Genomic DNA, 27,217 nt, shown 5'->3' on the forward strand with positions numbered 1-27,217 from the left:
TTATAACATAATTATTTACACTGTAAATGCATCATTTAGTAATGTTATAAAGTTGGACTAATTTTTTTTGGTTATTATAACGTTTTTTTTTAAAAACGTAATTGTGACACATCTTATAACGCTATAATTACGTTTTCAATCAGCAGCTGTATACTTCAAAGTTGAGTTTGTGTTGTTTTCTCGAATTTTCACTGGCTCAACCGGCGTTCCACAGCAGTGCAGTGGTGCGCGTCTTAGCAACGTGGAACGTCTTGTGACGTAGCTCCGCCCCGAGGATGCATGCGTGGTGTCGTCACCGGAAGCGCTGTCCCAGCACAAACAAGACGCCGAACTGCAGCGTCAATGGGATGCATGGTACAGTGGTGCGCGTCTTAGCAACGTGGAGCGTCTTGTGACGTAGCTCCGCCCCATATTCAGTTATCGACAGATAGGAAAAACATAATGAAAAAACGGACAGAAAGCAAATCACTCCCATCTCTGGAAACGAAACTTTGAAAACCTCAAATGGGTTTAACCTATTTCAATCCGTCATGTGTTCATAGCGTACTAGTATATGATAATAAAAGTGATCAGAAAACCGGATAAAAATATGGCGTCAAGTCGAGTTATTCTGAACAGCGCCCCCTGTGGTGACTACTATCGACGCATTTTACTACGCACTTTACTGTGTTCATACGCGGTACTTTTATTTGTGAACTCGTTCGTTTTCAGTTGTTCAAGTAAGCTCTCCATTATATGACATACATGTCAAGAGTTATTAGGAAATTATTTTAATGTCCAGCATGAACATTAGGCGTTTAAATGCTTAGTGCCTGTCAGTATTGGAACTATTCTATGCGGATTAATTTCGATCACTTAGCAACGCGTGATACATGTTTACACTATCAACTTACTGTTACTTACTTATTGTATTGATTTTGTCTTGGTTCTAGCACAACATTGCGTCACATATTCACTCATTTAAACGATTTAGTTACGTTTAGTGAACATCAGGATGTCTCGAAGTGCCGGTACACTGATAACCACACACAATGCTGCGTATATTCCACCCAGATTAATGCCAGGGTAAGTGTGGCTTAGATTAATAATAACTGTTACAGCGGGCGCAAGATATTTACGTACACCTCATTTCCGCACCTGGTAGGCGACTACCGAGGCACTTTGCAACATCGTCAGACACTTTCCTCAGCAGATATGCCTTTGATATGTGGGCACGAGCAGAGACCACATAGTTGAACTATTCCATTGCTTTGTAAATCAATGCTGTGTAACACTTGAAACACAAAACTGGGAATGAACATAAAAGACGAAATTCGATAAACTCAACGATTTCTTGTCGATTTCTTCAGTCGACGACGGCCGCTACTCTTGTCTGAACGTATCCAACCGGTTTTTGAATAGTAATATCATTGATTCATCATTGTATAGTAAACGATGAGTTCAAATCAAAGACTGCATTCAAAACTAAACTGTACTCACGAGGATAATTTAGGTTTTTGAATTATATGTTTATATTACGAGGTTTATCATTTTCGTGAAACGTTCAAAATAGAATTTATTTATTAAATGAATGAGCATAAGCATGCAATAAATTGTAGTTTTGATTAACTGTCGCATAGGCGGGTATGTATTGTAACCATAGGAGAGTGTCTGGGGATATTGCAAAGTCTCGCGGTAATTGCCCACCAAGTGCGGGAGTTGTATCTAAATATCTCGCACCCTATGTAGTCACTTGTCTTTATCATAGTTCCAGTAATGGGTAGCTCGGCTACCCTCTATTATTTTGTTTTGTAGTCCACCATTTTAAACCTAACTTCAGGCTAACATTTTCACTCATCTTTTCTATTATGCTAATGTAACTTACGTCAGCATAAAGGGACACAAAAAAACAGATGTGAACACGACAAATAAATTGTTTATTGAGAGCGTACATGAATATTTAGTTACTATAACTCTGTCTTAACAACTGTCTAATAAGACAAGTTCAGAATTATTTTAATTTCATATTCAAACTCCGTGTTTTTCTGTGTTTGTAATTATTTCCATCACTTCAGTTGGATGAGTGAATATAATATATATTAAAGGTAAAAAACTAGCAGATGAGAAACACATTTGGAATTCCAGAAAAATGGTTTGAATGATGTGATATTTAAAGCACTTTCACTTGAGAGGGACATTGGTATATAAATTCACCCAGCACCATTGATACATCATATGGTAAACAACACAAATTACATCTTATTGACTTGTATACTATGTTTGATCACATGACAGATACCGAGGTCATTGCCCCACCACAAAATATGACTATGGGGAAACATATGGACATGCTACAGCCAAATATTTTCAGGACTACAGGTCTGCTGTCTTAAACAATAGTAGAAGTAATTATTCCAAAGGAGGCCAGTTTCCAACACTTTATTCACATAATCCAGACCTAGTAATGAGTGCAAGAGATCGTACTCGTGAACGTTACAGAACAGCGCCCAAATATCAACTAAACAATGTCCAGTATGACAGAATGGATGAGTTAGAGGGATTTGAAAAGGTAAATTTTATTTTATTGAAATTGAGTTAATTTTATTTATTTATCAATATTTTTTCAAATTCTGTTTTAATGGTAATACACAGCATGGATATTGTTAATTGTGAATATTTATAAATATCAATTCAAACTTTTATGCATGGCTATTTGAATGAAGCTTATGGTAATTTTAAAATTATGTTTGACAAACAGCTTTTAATTGGTATTTTTAAATACCAATACTTAAAAGTATTTCTAAATTAATCATAAACAACATTGAGGGGTAATCCAAAATACATGGTAAGATATATTTTTAGCTAGCTGTGTAATTTAAATTCACTGATTTGGCACTGTGTATTTGTTTGTGTACTTGAACATGAACTGATTTTTCTGGTAGTTGTAATTTTTAACACATGCATGAAGACATTATGTTTATCAGTAATATTACACACTAGAGGCTAAAGAAATATATTTGCTTCTGGTCCAAATACATGGTACATGCCATGAAATGTTTCCTATTACAATATTTTGGCACCCTCCCAAAAAATAAATGTGTGATATTGACACGCCAATTTAACTGTCTTCCAAATAATTCTATTCGTAGCTATCGCAGCAACATCGTGAACATTACAAAGACAGAACAGAAACAGTCCAACGTGTAGATTACTTTATGCTACCTAGAAAAGCTGAAGATCAGTTTAAGAAACCAACTGCCTATTTGTAAGTAAAGTGCACCGTTTGCTGTGGAGTGACCATAACATGGGTTTGCAGTGATCCTTGCTACCACTATTAACACAAAGATTAGCATGGCTTCCTCAATCAATAATCAATGATATGGATGCAGACAACTGGATTACACAGTGCATGACATATTTCTATAAGCCTTCTCGTCACCATGCTGTCTAATACCCAATAGACCATTTTTTGTTTACTGCGAGATCCTGCATTAAACATAAAATAGAATATATATAAAGAACAAATGAAGGACATAGCATCCTAGTGGCATCAAAACGTTGTAGGGGATTTGACAGATGCTATTTTTGGGAGTATTTCCACATTTAATAATATGCTATACACATTTGATGATGGCCAATTTAGAGTAAGGATATATCGCCATACTCTAGCTTTTCTGAAAGATATGTATTTTGACATTGAACTATAAAGAAATTCATGTTTTTGAGGCAGATGTCTGATCCATATCTTTTATGCATTACGCAAGATCTCATAGTGAACAGAAAATCACCAATTTTCAAAATTATTTGTGCTTTGAGTCAAGCAGATATCATACATTGCTCTCAGGTTTAATATCTTGAATAAAAAACAGATACAGAGCTAATATATTGTTAAAGTGGCAATGGTGATGAGTTGGTTGCTGTGGTGACAGTTGCTAAAATAGGGGTGTGAAACATAAAAAAAAAAGATATTGGAACATGTAGAAAGTGATGTTGTATGTATGCAGTTTCATACCCATATTTTAACTGTTTTATTTGTCATTAGCAGAATGAAAGCTTAATATAGATGTATTTGTACACCAAAGATTTATGCAAATTTCTTGTAATGATTGTATTGTCAAGGCCGTGTGACATGTAAATATTTATATGAATCAAGCATACATACACTGACTGCACCAATCACTCATAAATTATATGCTATAAGTTCTATCTATTAAGTGCACTGCATACCTCTAACATAGTATATTTATATCATTTTCATATCATAGTGTATCATATCCATGCCATAGTATATAATATTCATAATATAATATAGTATATCCTATCCATAACATAGTATATCATATTCATAACCTAGTGTATCATATCCTTGCCATAGTATATTGTATCCATAACATAGTATATCCAGTGTTCTCCCCGAGTTGATTTGGTAGGGCGGGCCACCAAGGTAAAATCATACGCCGCCAGGCTAAATATCGTGCTGCCAAGGTAAAATTCGCCATGCTTAAATGACCAAATATAATCCCGCATAAGTATAAGTGTTTTAATACATTAGTGAGAGGTGGCATTTTACGTGAACAAGAACATGCACTAAGAAGGAAAAGCAAGCCGGAGTCGAAACAGGGTGTATCATGGACTTAGTACAACATGCGCTGCGACAACTGTGTAATCGTCGACATCATTTTGGGGCGCAATTGAACTTAAAGTACTTTGCGAAACTTGCTACACGGCGATGCTGACATCAAGTGTAAGTTGACCAAAGTTTGACCCCAAGTCACGCACTGAACTGGTGTGTTACCTTAGCAAGCTTTTTCTTTCATGGTCTGCGCGTCCATTTAGCAAAATTGTTATTACCGGCGGTATATCCGGCGGCTCTGTAATAACACAACTTGGATGCAACTCTGTTTTGGCTTTGAATACTTCAACATCGTTTACTTAGTGTGCTGCTTTTCGAATAACGCAAATATGTTTTAATTCACAAATACCAGGAACGTGAAGAGTTAACTGAAAGGCAACGTCGCTTTTGAAAAAAACAACACGTCAATGCAAGATTATGTGTGCAAGGTTAGATTTATGGGATGTACATGATCGCTTTTTTAATAATCATGTCGCACGTGAAACACACAAGACATTTTAGTTTGTCCATTTCTTGTTTACCGATCTTGAACATTTTGTCTGGAATACAGACAAAGAATAAACATTAATCAACAGGAGGCTCAAATCAGGAAGGCTCGGCTATTTTAAACTTTATTTAAGTGCAATAAACATAAGTGAATTGTATGAACGAGTCATAATACTCGTAATACTTCGAAAGTTACGACTTTTACTTTTGGAATTGGTGATAAATACCCTTACCAAATTGTCCGCCCCAATAGTATATTAATTGTATACATATTCTGTACAAAAAGTATACTTTTTTGAAATTGTTTACATTATTTGTATACAAAATTCATACATACAAGAAAACAGCAGTACATTATTTGTATACACACTTTATACAAATTCATTAATGTATATTTGTTGTATACTAGAAATGTACAGACTTTTTGTATAGGATTCAATAATTTACAAAAATTGTACAAAATGTACAATATCATGACTAAGAAAAAAAGAGTAACCAAAAAAATTTATGTTAGAATCATGTCAGAATGAAGTATAATTTATGTATACATTAATTGTACAAATTATTGACTTGGCATCTTGACAAATATTAGTATTATTTATGTATACATAGAATGTACAAAAATTGGAGTTAGAATCTGAATAAACTTAACTATGCTCAATAATACAATATATGTATACATAAACTGTACACAAATATGGAACTTAATATTCATAAGAGAGTATAAAAACATTTTTAACAGATTAATTACAAGAATACTAATCTATATTTTTGGATATCAGTAAAATTATATTTTTACTACAGTTTACTAAAAGAATTCAGTCATTATAAGAAGAGTGTATAACACATTTCCCACGAGAGTTGTTTAGAGTTTGCCTAATTTGCATATATTAAAAATTATCCTGTTTTGGCTCCTAACATGACTTATTGCCAATTTTATGAACTTTTTTTTAATCAATTTAACTAAATTAAAATTTAATTTTCCATTATATATCTAGTTTTGGCATTTTCAGTTGAGGAAAATACAATGAAATAAATCAGTATTACTCTCATCACAATCAGTTTGTTGTACATCCTTGGCTGACATGTATCTCAAACAGATACAACATAGGTTGTAAAAGAATGTACTATAGCCAGTCAGGTAAGCATAAACAATTGATAAATTGAAATCTAAATATGGGTAAATACAAATACATGCTGTTGTGTAATAAGACCATACACTAGCACAAATGAAACGCACAATGAAGTTGAATTTCATTTTGTTAAATAAATGCCCTATTTATGAATTGAGCTTTGTAAATTTTTTGTATACTATTTGTATAGTATTTGCATACCTTTTGTATACAAATCTGTTCCAAATATAGGGTACTTCTTGTATACAAAAATTATACATAAAATGTACAAATTTATTCAGAATTTGTATACTTTTTGCACACAAAAAGTATACATTTTGTCTAATGAATTTTGGTAAAGGCACATGCATAAAATGACAGAATAAGACATGTCAGTGTCACTTCCCGTCTGACACAGCTGTTTGGTTTGCGAAAGGCTTCTTTTACTTATCATAAATCCAAGGTGTTATTGTCAAACTGAATTGGTATATCTAAGAAACGAATGATTACCGAATTTGGACAAAAATCAAAGTACAATTTGTACGACTTTACGTTAGTCAGTATTTTATCGAATTGTATGTGAACTAAATGCACACATTTTTGCCAACAACGTAAGCAAAAAATGATACTTTGTAAGTCGCTCTGTATCATTCTAATAACTGTTGCAACGTGACTACATCATTTTTTTATATAATCAAAATGACATTGGACATAAAAAAAATACGTAGTTTTATTTTTTATTGAAAATGTGAAACGTTCGCCCAAATTTAAATTCTGGAGTCTACAGATCTTTTCGACCAGCTTTGTTGCACACGCGATCACGTAACACAGAACACTATTGTTCTCTTCATTTGCATGCAAACAAAGCTATCGAAGTTATTAAGCTGCTTCCGTTAACGCAAAGCTGACCTGCATTAACGAGGCGTTGGCACGGTCCTAACGCAATTTTAAAGGACGACAGTTGACATGCCGCGTCCTGTTCAATATGGGACTCATAGCAACGTATACAACGCGTATAAAATACATTGTTTATTTACATGAAATTTGAACACACGCTGCGCGACGACTACCATGCTTTAACATGGCGTTAACGTAAGTCAAGGTGTTAGGTAAGCAATAGACTGGCGCAGTCGGGCTATTAATTTGTTTTTATAGTTTAAATAAAATAAAAAAAATCTTATCGCTTTTTTCCATTGCCGGTGCATTTTACAATGAAAAATTGCCTTGAGGTTGCCGAGATTTATGCCGGGAAAACGTCCTAGATTGCATCTAAATTTCAAAACTTTTTCCGGACCCTCCCTTGCGGGTACACGCCTTTGGCGCTCGCATTTGGCCAGCCAGGCTAAATTTTCAACCCATGGAGAACACTGATATCATATCCACAACATAGTATATCATATTCATAACATAGTGTTTCATATCTATGCCATAGTATATCATATCCCTAACAAAGTGTATCACATTCCTACCAACAACATATAGCAGTGTATCATAATCGTGACATAGTGTATCTACAAATAACATATGGTAGGATATTTCTAGAACATAGTATATCCTGCCCAAACTCAAATAGTATGCAATCTATCAATATTATAGTACATAATTGCTTTAATATATCCTTCCCATTATAGCACAGTACTTAATATAAAATACTATTTTTGCAACATTATTCTAATGCCTTATACACTTAAAGATTGCAGTAACGTAATTAAATATTAATACATGTAATGAGTGTGCCATGATTTTCTGTAAAACAAATTCTAATGTTATAGAAAGAACCCTGCCAACTTGTCTGACACTGTATTTAGGCGTGTGGGTGTACCCAGGGTTAGTTCAATGTCAATTACAAATACATTTAGATCATGTGACAGAATGTACATTATTATTATTTCCGCAAATTAGTATATTGTCAGAATGTTGTATTTTATATTTTATTGGAAGATAAATTCTTGCATTGTTGTATAGTTCCTCTCACAATGAATATTATAACAACAATTATGTTTTAGAATATAAATCAAGAAGAAATATTTTTAAAATCATGTTCTATACACATTGTAGTTTATATATAATAAATAAATTATGTTATGAAAAATGAACATTTATTTATTTAAGCTTCAAACTATCACATCGTTTCATATTGTTTTCACATACTTCTAGTACTAGTATTCTCCTCTATTCTGTATACTAAAGTGGTAATGATAGTAATATCCATATTATGTATGTTACAGTATTAGTAATCAGCCATATTATGTATGCTACAGTACTACCCCTTATTCTGTATGGTATAGTACTAGTGATAGTAATATCCTTATTATGTGTGTTACAGTATTAGTAATCAGTCATATTCTGTATGCTACAGTACTGCCCCCTATTATGTATGGTAATAATAACAACCTTTTTTGATATTGTATCCCCTCTGGGATCTAGATTAGAATACAATAAGGATATCTGGAACAATAAAATACATAAGGAATAATAATAATAAAAAAAATAGTAAAATGAATAGTAATACTGTGAAAATATTATTATATTATTATTATTATTATTATTATTATTATTTTATTTTCATTTCTCTAAAGAAATATACCCCACTAACATGGGGGAACAGGTTACAATGCGAAAGTTACAGGCGTGACTTTAATCGCCTCAATAAAATAAAGTATTATATATATATACACATACACACACATATACAACTCATCTATTGGAGAACTTACACTAACAAATTATATCTAATCTAAAAAGCTGTGTATACAAATCTTGCAATAATTTGGATGATTTCATGGTTATCCTGAGAAAAAATATATGTAAGTTTACGGATAGGCGAAAGGAACTCGAATTGTGGTTCAATGCGGTTAATTCGATCAAAAAGCGGTTTTCGAATGTGGTTATATGCTGGACAAACTACCAGAAAATGAGTTTCATCTTCAACAGCATCTATACATATTTGGCAGGTTCTATTTTCCACTGGAGTTCCATAATATCTACCGGTCTCAATGTGTAACTTATGATTAGAGCACCGGAGTTTAGTTAAAGCTTATCTGTACAGGGGAACACGAACGATATCCAAATAATTCTCATAAAAAATATTTGTTTTAAATTGGCGAAACATGTGTAACTTATTTCTACTATTTGAGGATCTACGAACATCGTCAAAATTAGCATCTTTCCAACTTTTGAAATAACAATCTCTCTCTTTCTTTCCAATTAACAACGTTGTTTCATCGATAATTTGGGAGATAAACCTATTCTCCCAAACAGTATGCATATTGTGTTTAATTAATAATTTCTTAATAGCTAAAGCAAAACATGGCTTTCCTATCTGTGCCATTTTTTCAGACTCTACATGTATATCATTATATATATATTTTTTGGTGTTATTTTGAGGCAGCTGGTTTTTCATGAAGTTCTCTCTTTTAGTACTAATGATAGTAATATCCATATTATGTATGTTACAGTATTAGTAATCAGTCATATTCTGTATGCTACAGTACTCCCCCCTATTCTGTATGGTATAGTACTAGTGATAGTAATATCCTTATCATGTTTGTTACAATATTAGTAATCAGTCATATTTTGTATGCTACTGTACTCCCCCTGTTCTGTATAGTATAGTACTAGTGATAGTAATATCCATCTTATGTATGTTACAGTATTAGTAATCAGTCATATTCTATATGCTACAGTACTTCCCCCTATTCTGTATAGTATAGTACTAGTGATAGTAATATCCATATTATGTGTGTTACAGTATTAGTAATCAGTCATATTCTATATGCTACAGTACTCCCCCTATTCTGTATGGTATAGTAATATCCTTATTATGTTTGTTACAGTATTAGTAATTAGTCATATTCTGTATGCTACAGTACTCCCCCCTATTCTGTATAGTATAGTACTAATGATAGTAATATCCATCTTATGTATGTTACAGTATTAGTAATCAGTCATATTCTGTATGCTCCAGTACTCCCCCCTATTCTGTATGATATAGTACTAGTGATAGTAATATCCATCTTATGTATGTTACAGTATTAGTAATCAGCCATATTCTGCATGCTACAATACTTTTCCCCTATTCTGTATGGTATAGTACTAGTGATAGTAATATCCTTATTATGTTTGTTACTATATTAGTAATCAGTCATATTCTGTATGCTCCAGTACTCCCCCCATTCTGTATGGCATAGTACTAATGATAGTAATATCCTTATTATGTTTGTTACAGTATTAGTAATCAGTCATATTCTGTATGCTACAGTACTCCCCCTATTCTGTATAGTATAGTACTAATGATAGTGATATCCTTATTATGTTTGTTACAGTATTAGTAATCAGTCATATTCTGTATGCTGCAGTACTCCCCCCTATTCTGTATAGTATAGTATAGTACTAGTGATAGTAATATCTTTATTATGTGTGTTACAGTATTAGTAATCAGTCATATTCTATATGCTGCAGTACTCCCCCCCTATTCTGTATGGTATAGTACTAGGGATAGTAATATCCTTATTATGTTTGTTACAGTATTAGTAATCAGTCATATTCTGTATTACACAGTACTCCCCATATTCTGTATAGTATAGTACTAGTGATAGTAATATCCTTATTATGTGTGTTACAGTATTAGTAATCAGTCATATTCTGTATGCTACAGTACTCCCCCCTATTCTGTATAGTATAGTACTAGTGATAGTAATATCCATATTATGTGTGTTACATAATTAGTAATCAGTCATATTCTATATGCTACAGTACTCCCCCTATTCTATATGGTATAGTAATATCCTTATTATGTTTGTTACAGTATTAGTAATTAGTCATATTCTGTATGCTATAGTACTCCCCCTATTCTTTATGGCATAGTACTAATGATAGTAATATCCATCTTATGTATGTTACAGTATTAGTAATCAGCCATATTCTGCATGCTACAATACTTTTCCCCTATTCTGTATGGTATAGTACTAGTGATAGTAATATCCTTATTATGTTTGTTACTATATTAGTAATCAGTCATATTCTGTATGCTATAGTACTCCCCCCATTCTGTATGGCATAGTACTAATGATAGTAATATCCTTATTATGTTTGTTACAGTATTAGTAATCAGTCATATTCTGTATGCTACAGTACTCCCCCCCTATTCTGTATAGTATAGTACTAGTGATAGTAATATCCTTATTATGTTTGTTACAATATTAGTAATCAGTCATATTCTGTATGCTATAGTACTCCCCCTATTCTGTATGACATAGTACTAGTGATAGTAATATCCTTATTATGTTTGTTACAGTATTAGTAATCAGTCATATTCTGTATGCTACAGTACTCCCCCCTGTTCTGTATAGTATAGTACTAATGATAGTAATATCCATCTTATGTATGTTACAGTATTAGTAATCAGCCATATTCTGTATGTTACAATACTTTTCCCCTATTTTGTATGGTATAGTACTAGTGATAGTAATATCCTTATTATGTTTGTTACAATATTAGTAATCAGTCATATTCTGTATGCTACAGTACTCCCCCTATTCTGTATAGTATAGTACTAATGATAGTGATATCCTTATTATGTTTGTTACAGTATAAGTAATCAGTCATATTCTGTATGCTACAGTACTCCCCCTATTCTGTATAGTATAGTACTAGTGATAGTAATATCCATATTATGTGTGTTACATAATTAGTAATCAGTCATATTCTATATGCTACAGTACTCCCCCTATTCTATATGGTATAGTAATATCCTTATTATGTTTGTTACAGTATTAGTAATTAGTCATATTCTGTATGCTATAGTACTCCCCCTATTCTTTATGGCATAGTACTAATGATAGTAATATCCATCTTATGTATGTTACAGTATTAGTAATCAGCCATATTCTGCATGCTACAATACTTTTCCCCTATTCTGTATGGTATAGTACTAGTGATAGTAATATCCTTATTATGTTTGTTACAATATTAGTAATCAGTCATATTCTGTATGCTACAGTACTCCCCCTATTCTGTATAGTATAGTACTAATGATAGTGATATCCTTATTATGTTTGTTACAGTATTAGTAATCAGTCATATTCTGTATGCTCCAGTACTCCCCCCTATTCTGTATAGTATAGTATAGTACTAGTGATAGTAATATCCTTATTATGTGTGTTACAGTATTAGTAATCAGTCATATTCTATATGCTGCAGTACTCCCCCTATTCTGTATGGTATAGTACTAGGGATAATAATATCCTTATTATGTTTGTTACAGTATTAGTAATCAGTCATATTCTGTATTACACAGTACTCCCCCTATTCTGTATAGTATAGTACTAGTGATAGTAATATCCATATTATGTGTGTTACATAATTAGTAATCAGTCATATTCTATATGCTACAGTACTCCCCCTATTCTATATGGTATAGTAATATCCTTATTATGTTTGTTACAGTATTAGTAATTAGTCATATTCTGTATGCTATAGTACTCCCCCTATTCTTTATGGCATAGTACTAATGATAGTAATATCCATCTTATGTATGTTACAGTATTAGTAATCAGCCATATTCTGCATGCTACAATACTTTTCCCCTATTCTGTATGGTATAGTACTAGTGATAGTAATATCCTTATTATGTTTGTTACAATATTAGTAATCAGTCATATTCTGTATGCTACAGTACTCCCCCTATTCTGTATAGTATAGTACTAATGATAGTGATATCCTTATTATGTTTGTTACAGTATTAGTAATCAGTCATATTCTGTATGCTCCAGTACTCCCCCCTATTCTGTATAGTATAGTATAGTACTAGTGATAGTAATATCCTTATTATGTGTGTTACAGTATTAGTAATCAGTCATATTCTATATGCTGCAGTACTCCCCCTATTCTGTATGGTATAGTACTAGGGATAATAATATCCTTATTATGTTTGTTACAGTATTAGTAATCAGTCATATTCTGTATGCTACAGTACTCCCCCCTGTTCTGTATAGTATAGTACTAATGATAGTAATATCCATCTTATGTATGTTACAGTATTAGTAATCAGCCATATTCTGTATGTTACAATACTTTTCCCCTATTTTGTATGGTATAGTACTAGTGATAGTAATATCCTTATTATGTTTGTTACAATATTAGTAATCAGTCATATTCTGTATGCTACAGTACTCCCCCTATTCTGTATAGTATAGTACTAATGATAGTGATATCCTTATTATGTTTGTTACAGTATAAGTAATCAGTCATATTCTGTATGCTACAGTACTCCCCCTATTCTGTATAGTATAGTACTAGTGATAGTAATATCCATATTATGTGTGTTACATAATTAGTAATCAGTCATATTCTATATGCTACAGTACTCCCCCTATTCTATATGGTATAGTAATATCCTTATTATGTTTGTTACAGTATTAGTAATTAGTCATATTCTGTATGCTATAGTACTCCCCCTATTCTTTATGGCATAGTACTAATGATAGTAATATCCATCTTATGTATGTTACAGTATTAGTAATCAGCCATATTCTGCATGCTACAATACTTTTCCCCTATTCTGTATGGTATAGTACTAGTGATAGTAATATCCTTATTATGTTTGTTACAATATTAATAATCAGTCATATTCTGTATGCTCCAGTACTCCCCCCTATTCTGTATAGTATAGTATAGTACTAGTGATAGTAATATCCTTATTATGTGTGTTACAGTATTAGTAATCAGTCATATTCTATATGCTGCAGTACTCCCCCTATTCTGTATGGTATAGTACTAGGGATAATAATATCCTTATTATGTTTGTTACAGTATTAGTAATCAGTCATATTCTGTATTACACAGTACTCCCCCTATTCTGTATAGTATAGTACTAGTGATAGTAATATCCTTATTATGTGTGTTACAGTATTAGTAATCAGTCATATTCTGTATGCTACAGTACTCCCCCTATTCTGTATAGTATAGTACTAGTGATAGTAATATCCATATTATGTGTGTTACATAATTAGTAATCAGTCATATTCTATATGCTACAGTACTCCCCCTATTCTGTATGGTACGGTACTAGGGATAGTAATATCCTTATTATGTTTGTTACAGTATTAGTAATCAGTCATATTCTGTATTACACAGTACTCCCCATATTCTGTATAGTATAGTACTAGTGATAGTAATATCCTTATTATGTGTGTTACAGTATTAGTAATCAGTCATATTCTGTATGCTACAGTACTCCCCCTATTCTGTATAGTATAGTACTAGTGATAGTAATATCCATATTATGTGTGTTACATAATTAGTAATCAGTCATATTCTATATGCTACAGTACTCCCCCTATTCTATATGGTATAGTAATATCCTTATTATGTTTGTTACAGTATTAGTAATTAGTCATATTCTGTATGCTATAGTACTCCCCTATTCTTTATGGCATAGTACTAATGATAGTAATATCCATCTTATGTATGTTACAGTATTAGTAATCAGCCATATTCTGCATGCTACAATACTTTTCCCCTATTCTGTATGGTATAGTACTAGTGATAGTAATATCCTTATTATGTTTGTTACTATATTAGTAATCAGTCATATTCTGTATGCTATAGTACTCCCCCCATTCTGTATGGCATAGTACTAATGATAGTAATATCCTTATTATGTTTGTTACAGTATTAGTAATCAGTCATATTCTGTATGCTACAGTACTCCCCCTATTCTGTATAGTATAGTACTAATGATAGTGATATCCTTATTATGTTTGTTACAGTATTAGTAATCAGTCATATTCTGTATGCTCCAGTACTCCCCCCTATTCTGTATAGTATAGTATAGTACTAGTGATAGTAATATCTTTATTATGTGTGTTACAGTATTAGTAATCAGTCATATTCTATATGCTGCAGTACTCCCCCCCTATTCTGTATGGTATAGTACTAGGGATAGTAATATCCTTATTATGTTTGTTACAGTATTAGTAATCAGTCATATTCTGTATTACACAGTACTCCCCATATTCTGTATAGTATAGTACTAGTGATAGTAATATCCTTATTATGTGTGTTACAGTATTAGTAATCAGTCATATTCTGTATGCTACAGTACTCCCCCCTATTCTGTATAGTATAGTATAGTACTAGTGATAGTAATATCCATATTATGTGTGTTACATAATTAGTAATCAGTCATATTCTATATGCTACAGTACTCCCCCTATTCTGTATAGTATAGTAATATCCTTATTATGTTACAGTATTAGTAATTAGTCATATTCTGTATGCTACAGTACTCCCCCTATTCTGTATAGTATAGTACTAGTGATAGTAATATCCATATTATGTGTGTTACAGTATTAATAATCAGTCATATTCTGTATGCTACAATACTTTTCCCCTATTCTGTATGGTATAGTACTAGTGATAGTAATATCCATATTATGTGTGTTACAGTATTAGTAATCAGTCATATTCTATATGCTACAGTACTCCCCCTATTCTGTATAGTATAGTACTAGTGATAGTAATATCCATATTATGTGTGTTACAGTATTAGTAATCAGTCATATTCTGTATGTTACAATACTTTTCCCCTATTCTGTATGTTATAATACTAGTGATAGTAATATCCATATTATGTGTGTTACAGTATTAGTAATCAGTCATATTCTATATGCAACAGTACTTCCCCTATTCTGTATGGTATAGTACTAGTGATAGTAATATCCTTATTATGTTTGTTACAGTATTAGTAATCAGTCATATTCTGTATGCTACAGTACTCCCCCTATTCTGTATGGTATAGTACTAATGATAGTAGTATCCATATTATGTATGTTACAGTATTAGTAATCAGTCATATTCTGTATGCAACAGTACTCTCCCTATTCTGTATAGTATAGTATAGTACTAGTGATAGTAATATCCATATTATGTGTGTTACAGTATTAGTAATCAGTCATATTCTATATGCTACAGTACTCCCCTCTATTCTGTATGGCATAGTACTAATGATAGTAATATCCTTATTATGTTTGTTACAATATTAGTAATCAGTCATATTCTGTATGCTACCGTACTCCCCCTCTGTATAGTATAGTACTAATGATAGTAATATCCTTATTATGTTTGTTACAGTATTAATAATCAGTCATATTCTGAATGCTACAGTACTCCCCCCTATTCTGTATAGTATAGTATAGTACTAGTGATAGTAATATCCTTATTATGTGTGTTACAGTATTAGTAATCAGTCATATTCTATATGCTGCAGTACTCCCCCTATTCTGTATGGTATAGTACTAGGGATAGTAATATCCTTATTATGTTTGTTACAGTATTAGTAATCAGTCATATTCTGTATGCTACAGTACTCCCCCTATTCTGTATAGTATAGTACTAGTGATAGTAACATCCTTATTATGTGTGTTACAGTATTAGTAATCAGTCATATTCTGTATGCTACAGTACTCCCCCTATTCTGTATAGTATAGTACTAGTGATAGTAATATCCATATTATGTGCGTTACACAATTAGTAATCAGTCATATTCTATATGCTACAGTACTCCCCCCTATTCTGTACGGTATAGTAATATCCTTATTATGTTTGTTACAGTATTAGTAATTAGTCATATTCTGTATGCTACAGTACTCCCCCTATTCTGTATAGTATAGTACTAGTGATAGTAATATCCATATTATGTGTGTTACAGTATTAGTAATCAGTCATATTCTGTATGTTACAATACTTTTCCCCTATTCTGTATGTTATAATACTAGTGATAGTAATATCCATATTATGTGTGTTACAGTATTAGTAATCAGTCATATTCTATATGCAACAGTACTTCCCCTATTCTGTATGGTATAGTACTAGTGATAGTAATATCCTTATTATGTTTGTTACAGTATTAGTAATCAGTCATATTCTGTATGCTACAGTACTCCCCCTATTCTGTATAGTATAGTACTAATGATAGTAGTATCCATATTATGTATGTTACAGTATTAGTAATCAGTCATATTCTGTATGCTACAGTACTTTCCCTATTCTGTAGAGTATAGTATAGTACTAGTGATAGTAATATCCATATTATGTGTGTTACAGTATTAGTAATCAGTCATATTCTATATGCTACAGTACTCCCCTCTATTCTGTATGATATAGTACTAGTGATAGTAATATCCATATTATGTTTGTTACAGTATTAGTAATCAGGCATATTCTATATGCTACAGTACTCCCCCATTCTATATGGTATAGTACTAGTGATACTAATATCCATATTATGTATGTTACAGTATTAGTAATCAGTCATATTCTGTATGCTATAGTACTCCCCCCATTCTGTATGGCATAGTACTAGTGATAGTAATATCCTTATTATGTGTGTTACAGTATTAGTAATCAGCCATATTATGTATGCTACAGTACTTTCTCCCTGTCCTGTATGGTAACGTTGTAATGCTAATAATATCCATATTTTGTATGTTACAGTATTAGTAATCAGCAATATTCGGTATGCTACAGTACTTTCTCCCTATCCTGCATGGTAAAGTGGTAATGCTAGTAATATCCATATTATGTATGTTACAGTATTAGTATCAGCCATATTATGTATGCTACAGTATTAGTAATCCGCCATATTCTGTTTGCTACAATACTTTTCCCCTATTCTGTATGGTATAGTACTAGTGATAGTAATATCCATATTACGTGTGTAACAGTATTAGTAATCAGTCATATTCTGTATGCTACAATACTTTTCCCCTATTCTGTATGGTATAGTACTAGTGATAGTAATATCCTTATTATGTTTGTTACTATATTAGTAATCAGTCATATTCTGTATGCTATAGTACTCCCCCCATTCTGTATGGCATAGTACTAATGATAGTAATATCCTTATTATGTTTGTTACAGTATTAGTAATCAGTCATATTCTGTATGCTACAGTACTCCCCCTATTCTGTATAGTATAGTACTAATGATAGTGATATCCTTATTATGTTTGTTACAGTATTAGTAATCAGTCATATTCTGTATACTCCAGTACTCCCCCCTATTCTGTATAGTATAGTATAGTACTAGTGATAGTAATATCTTTATTATGTGTGTTACAGTATTAGTAATCAGTCATATTCTATATGCTGCAGTACTCCCCCCTATTCTGTATGGTATAGTACTAGGGATAGTAATATCCTTATTATGTTTGTTACAGTATTAGTAATCAGTCATATTCTGTATTACACAGTACTCCCCATATTCTGTATAGTATAGTACTAGTGATAGTAATATCCTTATTATGTGTGTTACAGTATTAGTAATCAGTCATATTCTGTATGCTACAGTACTCCCCCCTATTCTGTATAGTATAGTATAGTACTAGTGATAGTAATATCCATATTATGTGTGTTACATAATTAGTAATCAGTCATATTCTATATGCTACAGTACTCCCCCTATTCTATATGGTATAGTAATATCCTTATTATGTTACAGTATTAGTAATTAGTCATATTCTGTATGCTACAGTACTCCCCCTATTCTGTATAGTATAGTACTAGTGATAGTAATATCCATATTATGTGTGTTACAGTATTAGTAATCAGTCATATTCTGTATGCTACAATACTTTTCCCCTATTCTGTATGGTATAGTACTAGTGATAGTAATATCCATATTATGTGTGTTACAGTATTAGTAATCAGTCATATTCTATATGCTACAGTACTCCCCCTATTCTGTATAGTATAGTACTAGTGATAGTAATATCCATATTATGTGTGTTACAGTATTAGTAATCAGTCATATTCTGTATGTTACAATACTTTTCCCCTATTCTGTATGTTATAATACTAGTGATAGTAATATCCATATTATGTGTGTTACAGTATTAGTAATCAGTCATATTCTATATGCAACAGTACTTCCCCTATTCTGTATGGTATAGTACTAGTGATAGTAATATCCTTATTATGTTTGTTACAGTATTAGTAATCAGTCATATTCTGTATGCTACAGTACTCCCCCTATTCTGTATGGTATAGTACTAATGATAGTAGTATCCATATTATGTATGTTACAGTATTAGTAATCAGTCATATTCTGTATGCAACAGTACTCTCCCTATTCTGTATAGTATAGTATAGTACTAGTGATAGTAATATCCATATTATGTGTGTTACAGTATTAGTAATCAGTCATATTCTATATGCTACAGTACTCCCCTCTATTCTGTATGGCATAGTACTAATGATAGTAATATCCTTATTATGTTTGTTACAATATTAGTAATCAGTCATATTCTGTATGCTACCGTACTCCCCCTCTGTATAGTATAGTACTAATGATAGTAATATCCTTATTATGTTTGTTACAGTATTAATAATCAGTCATATTCTGAATGCTACAGTACTCCCCCCTATTCTGTATAGTATAGTATAGTACTAGTGATAGTAATATCCTTATTATGTGTGTTACAGTATTAGTAATCAGTCATATTCTATATGCTGCAGTACTCCCCCTATTCTGTATGGTATAGTACTAGGGATAGTAATATCCTTATTATGTTTGTTACAGTATTAGTAATCAGTCATATTCTGTATGCTACAGTACTCCCCCTATTCTGTATAGTATAGTACTAGTGATAGTAACATCCTTATTATGTGTGTTACAGTATTAGTAATCAGTCATATTCTGTATGCTACAGTACTCCCCCTATTCTGTATAGTATAGTACTAGTGATAGTAATATCCATATTATGTGTGTTACACAATTAGTAATCAGTCATATTCTATATGCTACAGTACTCCCCCCTATTCTGTACGGTATAGTAATATCCTTATTATGTTTGTTACAGTATTAGTAATTAGTCATATTCTGTATGCTACAGTACTCCCCCTATTCTGTATAGTATAGTACTAGTGATAGTAATATCCATATTATGTGTGTTACAGTATTAGTAATCAGTCATATTCTGTATGTTACAATACTTTTCCCCTATTCTGTATGTTATAATACTAGTGATAGTAATATCCATATTATGTGTGTTACAGTATTAGTAATCAGTCATATTCTATATGCAACAGTACTTCCCCTATTCTGTATGGTATAGTACTAGTGATAGTAATATCCTTATTATGTTTGTTACAGTATTAGTAATCAGTCATATTCTGTATGCTACAGTACTCCCCCTATTCTGTATGGTATAGTACTAATGATAGTAGTATCCATATTATGTATGTTACAGTATTAGTAATCAGTCATATTCTGTATGCTATAGTACTCCCCCCATTCTGTATGGCATAGTACTAGTGATAGTAATATCCTTATTATGTGTGTTACAGTATTAGTAATCAGCCATATTATGTATGCTACAGTACTTTCTCCCTGTCCTGTATGGTAACGTTGTAATGCTAATAATATCCATATTTTGTATGTTACAGTATTAGTAATCAGCAATATTCGGTATGCTACAGTACTTTCTCCCTATCCTGCATGGTAAAGTGGTAATGCTAGTAATATCCATATTATGTATGTTACAGTATTAGTATCAGCCATATTATGTATGCTACAGTATTAGTAATCCGCCATATTCTGTTTGCTACAATCCTTTTCCCCTATTCTGTATGGTATAGTACTAGTGATAGTAATATCCATATTACGTGTGTAACAGTATTAGTAATCAGTCATATTCTGTATGCTACAATACTTTTCCCCTATTCTGTATGGTATAGTACTAATAATAGTAATATCCATATTATGTATGTTACAGTATTAGTAATCAGTCATATTCTGTATGCTACAATACTTTTCCCCTATTCTGTATGATATAGTACTATTGATAGTAATATCCATATTATGTATGTTACAGTATTAGTAATCAGTCATATTCTGTATGCTACAGTACTCCCCCTATTCTGTATGGTATAGTACTAGTGATAGTAATATCCATATTATTTGTGTAACAGTATTAGTAATCAGTCATATTCTGTATGCTACAATACTTTTCCCGTATTTTGTATGGTATAGTACTAATAATAGTAATATCCATATTATGTATGTTACAGTATTAGTAATCAGTCATATTCTGTATGCTACAATACTTTTCCCCTATTCTGTATGGTATAGTACTAGTGATAGTAATATCCTTATTATGTTTGTTACAATATTAGTAATCAGTCATATTCTGTATGCTATAGTACTCCCCCCATTCTGTATGGCATAGTACTAATGATAGTAATATCCTTATTATGTTTGTTACAGTATTAGTAATCAGTCATATTCTGTATGCTACAGTACTCCCCCCTATTCTGTATAGTATAGTACTAGTGATAGTAATATCCTTATTATGTGTGTTACAATATTAGTAATCAGTCATATTCTGTATGCTATAGTACTCCCCCTATTCTGTATAGTATAGTACTAATGATAGTAATATCTATATTATGTATGTTACAGTATTAGTAATCAGCCATATTCTGTATGTTACAATACTTTTCCCCTATTTTGTATGGTATAGTACTAGTGATAGTAATATCCTTATTATGTTTGTTACAATATTAGTAATCAGTCATATTCTGTATGCTACAGTACTCCCCCCTATTTTGTATAGTATAGTATACATGTAGTACTAGTGATAGTAATATCTTTATTATGTGTGTTACAGTATTAGTAATCAGTCATATTCTATATGCTGCAGTACTCCCCCCTATTCTGTATGGTATAGTACTAGGGATAGTAATATCCTTATTATGTTTGTTACAGTATTAGTAATCAGCCATTTTATGCATGCTACAGTACTTTCTCCCTATCCTGTATGGTAAAGTGGTAATGCTAGTAATATCCATATTATGTATGTTACAATATTAGTAATCAGCCATATTATGTATGCTACAGTATTAGTAATCAGCCATATTCTGTTTGCTACAATACTTTTCCCCTACTCTGTATGGTAAAGTGGTAATGATAGTAATCAGCCATATTCTGTATGCTACAACACTTCCCCCCTATTCTGTATAGTATAGTACTAGTGATAGTAATATCCATATTATGTATGTTACAGTATTAGTAATCAGTCATATTCTGTATGCTACAATACTTCTGCCCTATTCTGTATAGTAAAATAGTAGTGATAGTAATATCGTTAAAAAGTATGTTACAGTATTAGTAATCAGTCATATTCTGTATGCTACATTACTTCCCCCTATTCTTTATGGTAAAGTGGTAATGATAGTAATCAGCCATATTATGTATGTTACCATATTGATAATCAGCCATATTCTGTATGCTAGAGTACTTCTTCCTTCTTCTGTATGGTAAAGTAGTAGTACTAGTAATCTCCCTATTATGAATTTTACAGTACTTATTATGGTACTAGTAATCTCCATACTAGTATTTAGTATGTTACATTACTTGTAGTCTTTCTATTCTTTGTTATAATACTAGTAATCTCCCTATTATGTATTTTACAGTACTGGTAATCTCCCTATTCTTTTTATGGTACTAGTATTCTTCATATTTAGTATGATACATTACTTGTAATCTCCCTATTCTTTGTTACGGTACTAGTAATCACCCTATTATGCATGTTACAGTACTGGTAATCTCCTTATCCTTTGTTATGTACGGTACTAGTCATCTCCCTATTATGTATTTTACAGTACTGGTAATCTCCTTATTCTATGTTATGGCACTAGTAATCTCCTATTATGTATTTTACAGTACTGGTACTGTGCTTTGTATGATAAAGTACTAGAGCCAGTAATCTGCTTATTGTTACATTACTTGTAATATCACTATTATGTATATGCTACAGTATTCATAGTGTGTATGTTACAGTAATAGTGATGTCCCTAATATGTATGTTGAAGTACTTGTAATATTCTCTCTTATGTATGTTACAGCACTTTCATTTTCTATTCTGTGTTGCAGTACTAGTGATGTCCCGTTTTTGTATGTTATAGTACTATTATTCTCCTCTATTATATGTTGCAGTACACACTTTGTACCACTTTAAGATAATTATTAAATACATTGAAATATTAATTTCAGAACCAACCATACTGACCAATACCAATTGCATAACTAGGCGAGTAAGCTTTGCCAACCATATTGACCAATACCAATTTCAGAAATAAGTAAGCTTGATCAAACATATTTACAAACCATTTGCATAAATCAGCGAGTAAGCTTGGCCAACCATACTGACGAACACCATTTGCATAACTAAATGAGTAAGCATGGCTATCAAAATATTGACCATGACCAATTAAATAACTCAGCGAGTTAGCTTGGCAAAACATAATGATCAATACCAATTACATAACTAAGCAAGTAAGTGTGGCCATGCATATTGACCATGTCCAATTGCATAAATCATCGAGTAAGCTTGACCAGCCATGCATAACTAAGCAAGTAAGTGTTGCCATGCATATTGACCATGTCCAATTGCATAAATCAGCGAGTACGCTTGACCAACCATGCATATCTAGATGAGTGCGCTTGGCCAACCATATTTGACCATGCCCAATTGCATAAATCAGTGAGTAAGCTTGACCAACCATACTGACGAACACCATTTGCATAACTAAATGAGTAAGCATGGCTATCAAAATATTGACCATGACCAATTAAATAAATCAGCGAGTTAGCTTGGCAAAACATAATAATCAATACCAATTACATAACTAAGCAAGTAAGTGTGGCCATGCATATTGACCATGTCCAATTGCATAAATCATCGAGTAAGCTTGACCAGCCATGCATAACTAAGCAAGTAAGTGTGGCCATGCATATTGACCATGTCCAATTGCATAAATCAGCGAGTACGCTTGACCAACCATGCATATCTAGACGAGTGCGCTTGGCCAACCATATTTGACCATGCCCAATTGCATAAATCAGTGAGTAAGCTTGACCAACCATGCATAACTAGGTGAGTGAGCTTGGCCAACCATATTGACCAATACCAATTGCATAAATCCATAAATCGGCGAGTAAGCTTGACCAGCCATGCATATCTAGACGAGTGAGCTTTGCCAACCATATTGACCATGTCCAATTGCATAAATCCATAAATCAGCGAGTACGCTTGACCAGCCATGCATATCTAGACGAGTGAGCTTTGCCAACCATATTGACCATGTCCAATTGCATAAATCATTGAGTAAGCTTGACCAACAATGCATAACTAGGTGAGTGAGCTTGGCCAACCATATTGACCAATACCAATTGCATAAATCAGCGAGTGAGCTTGGCCAACCATAATAACCATGACCAATTGCGTAACTCAGTGAGTAAGCTTGACCAATCACACTGACAATAGCAATTGCATAACGAGGTAAGTTTGGCCAACCATATTGACCAAGATCAATTGTGTAACTCAGCGAGTTAGCTTGACCAAAAATATTGACTAATGTCGTTGATTGCGTAACTTAACGAGTTAACTTGGCCAACCATATCTAATCTAATCTAATATTATCACCACTATTCACTGTAGTTCTAATCAAATGATATTATCACCACTATTGACTTTATTAATAATCTAATGATATTATCACCACTATTGACTGTAGTTCTATTCTAATGATAGTACCATCATCATTTATTGCAGTTCTAATCTGATATTATCATCACTTTTAACTGTAATTTTAATCTAATGATAATATCACCACTATTGACTGTAGTTCTAATCGAATAATAATATCACCACTATTGACTGTAGTTCTAATCTAATGATATCACCGCCATTATTTACTGTAGTTCTAATCTAATTATATTATCACCACTATTGACTGTAATTCTAATCTAATTCTAATGATATTATCACCACTATTGACTGTAGTTATAATCTAATGATGTTATCACCACTATTGATTGTAATTCTAATATAATGATATTATCATCACTATTGACTGTAGTTTTAATCGAATGATTATATCACCACTATTGACTGTAGTTCTAATCTAATGATATCACCGCCATTATTTACTGTAGTTCTAATCTAATTATATTATCACCACTATTGACTGTAATTCTAATCTAATTCTAATGATATTATCACCACTATTGACTGTAGCTATAATCTAATATTATCACCACTATTGACTGTAGTTATAATCAAATGATATCACCACTATTGACTGTAATTCTAATGATATTATCACCACTATTGACTGTAGTTATAATCAAATGATATCACCAATATTGACTGTAATTCTAATGATATTATCACCACTATTGACTGTAATTCTAATCTATTGATATTACCATTACCATTTAATGTAGTTATAATCTAATGATATTATCATCACCATTGACTGTAATTCTAAACTAATATTATCACCACTATTGACTGTAATTCTAATCTAATTATATTATCATCACTATTGACTGTAGTTATAATCAAATAATATCATCACCACTATTGACTGTAATTCTAATCTAATGATATTATCACCACTATTGACTGTAGTTCTAATCTAATGATAGTACCATCACCATTTACTGTAGTTATAATCTAATGATATTATCACCACTATTGACTGTAGTTAAAATCAAATAATATTATCACCAGTATTGACTGTAATTCTAATCTAATGATATTATCACCACTATTGACTGTACCAGTAGTTCTAATCAAATGATATTATCACCACTATTGTCTGTAGTTATAATCTGATATTATCACCACTATTGACTGTAGTTATAATATAATGATATTATCAATCACCACTATTGACTGTAATTCTAATCTAATGATATTATCACCACTATTGACTGTAGTTCTAATCTAATGATATTATCACCACTATTGACTGTACTGGTAGTTCTAATCAAATGATATTATCACCACTATTGACTGTAATTCTAATCTAATGATATTATCACCACCATTGACTGTAGTTCTAATTTAATATTATCACCACTATTGACTAATTCAAATGTAATGATATTATCACCATTGTTGAGTGTAGTTATAATCTAATGATATTATCACCACTATTGACTGTAATTCTTATCTAATGATATTATCACCATTGTTGAGTGTAGTTGTATTCAAATGATATACGATTGACTGTAGTTCTAATGATATTATCACCATTTTTTACTGTAGAACTAACGCACATTATTTTTGTTGAATACAGGGTTGAACTGAATCAATGTATGGACTCTGCACACCAGCATAACTTGCCAATGACAAGACACAACCTTCTCAGTATCGGACCCAAGTCATCAGTACGTGACCGAGCCATGAGAGATGTATACTTTGAACGTCGCTAACATGTGAAGACAGAATATATTTCTTAGTGGCATGGAACTTATTATATAAAACGCACTTTTGATTCAGAGCTTGCACAGATTGTTTTAAGAAATGTACATTACCCGGGGTATGCAACATTCAATAAAGTATTCTTATTTCATTGATACCCATTCTCTGAATTATATGTGAAGTGCTAACCTAAATCAGTGCCCAACCTGTGTATTGTTGTGGTGTGAGACATGCATGATATCACGGACACACATATTGAAACCAAGGCCAAGTATGATGTCACGAATCACATAATTAGGTTGAGACTATGGTCAAGTATGATATCACGGAGCACATAGGATGAGACTATGGTCAAGTATGATATCACGGAGCACATAGGTTGAGACTAAGACAAAGTATGATATCACGGAGCACATAGGTTGAGACTAAGACAAAGTATGATATCACGGAGCACATAGGTTGAGACTAAGACAAAGTATGATATCACGGAGCACATAGGATGAGACTATGGTCAAGTATGATATCACGGAGCACATAGGATGAGACTAAGACCAAGTATGATATCACGGAGCACATAGGTTGAGACTATGGTCAAGTATGATATCACGGAGCACATAGGATGAGACTATGGTCAAGTATGATATCACGGAGCACATAGGATGAGACTATGGTCAAGTATGATATCACGGAGCACATAGGATGAGACTATGGTCAAGTATGATATCACGGAGC

The 27,217-nt window shown here is 32.2% G+C and overlaps 1 protein-coding gene across 1 annotated transcript; it reads left to right on the forward strand.

Moving 5' to 3' along the window:
* Positions 1–877: 877 nt before the first annotated feature.
* On the forward strand, positions 878–26,640 carry LOC100371099 (ciliary microtubule inner protein 2C-like). The gene is made up of 4 exons (XM_002733378.4): positions 878–1,065; positions 2,275–2,548; positions 3,129–3,244; positions 26,361–26,640. Exons 1-4 carry the CDS (start codon positions 995–997, stop codon positions 26,494–26,496), a joined length of 597 nt encoding a protein of 198 aa, XP_002733424.1. The 5' UTR covers positions 878–994; the 3' UTR covers positions 26,497–26,640.
* Positions 26,641–27,217: the final 577 nt, after the last annotated feature.

This window comes from Saccoglossus kowalevskii, chromosome 18 (assembly GCF_978046115.1).
Source record: "Saccoglossus kowalevskii chromosome 18, keSacKowa6.1, whole genome shotgun sequence".
Lineage (NCBI taxonomy): Eukaryota > Metazoa > Hemichordata > Enteropneusta > Harrimaniidae > Saccoglossus > Saccoglossus kowalevskii.

What these genes read in the sequence shown, in the direction of transcription:
- LOC100371099 (XM_002733378.4), top strand. Translation starts at nt 995, where the DNA reads ATGTCTCGAAGTGCCGGTACACTGATAACCACACACAATGCTGCGTAT. An exon ending in CCACCCAGATTAATGCCAGG is followed by an intron (nt 1,066 to 2,274) that starts GTAAGTGTGGCT and finishes ATCACATGACAG; the next exon opens with ATACCGAGGTCATTGCCCCA. An exon ending in AGTTAGAGGGATTTGAAAAG is followed by an intron (nt 2,549 to 3,128) that starts GTAAATTTTATT and finishes TTCTATTCGTAG; the next exon opens with CTATCGCAGCAACATCGTGA.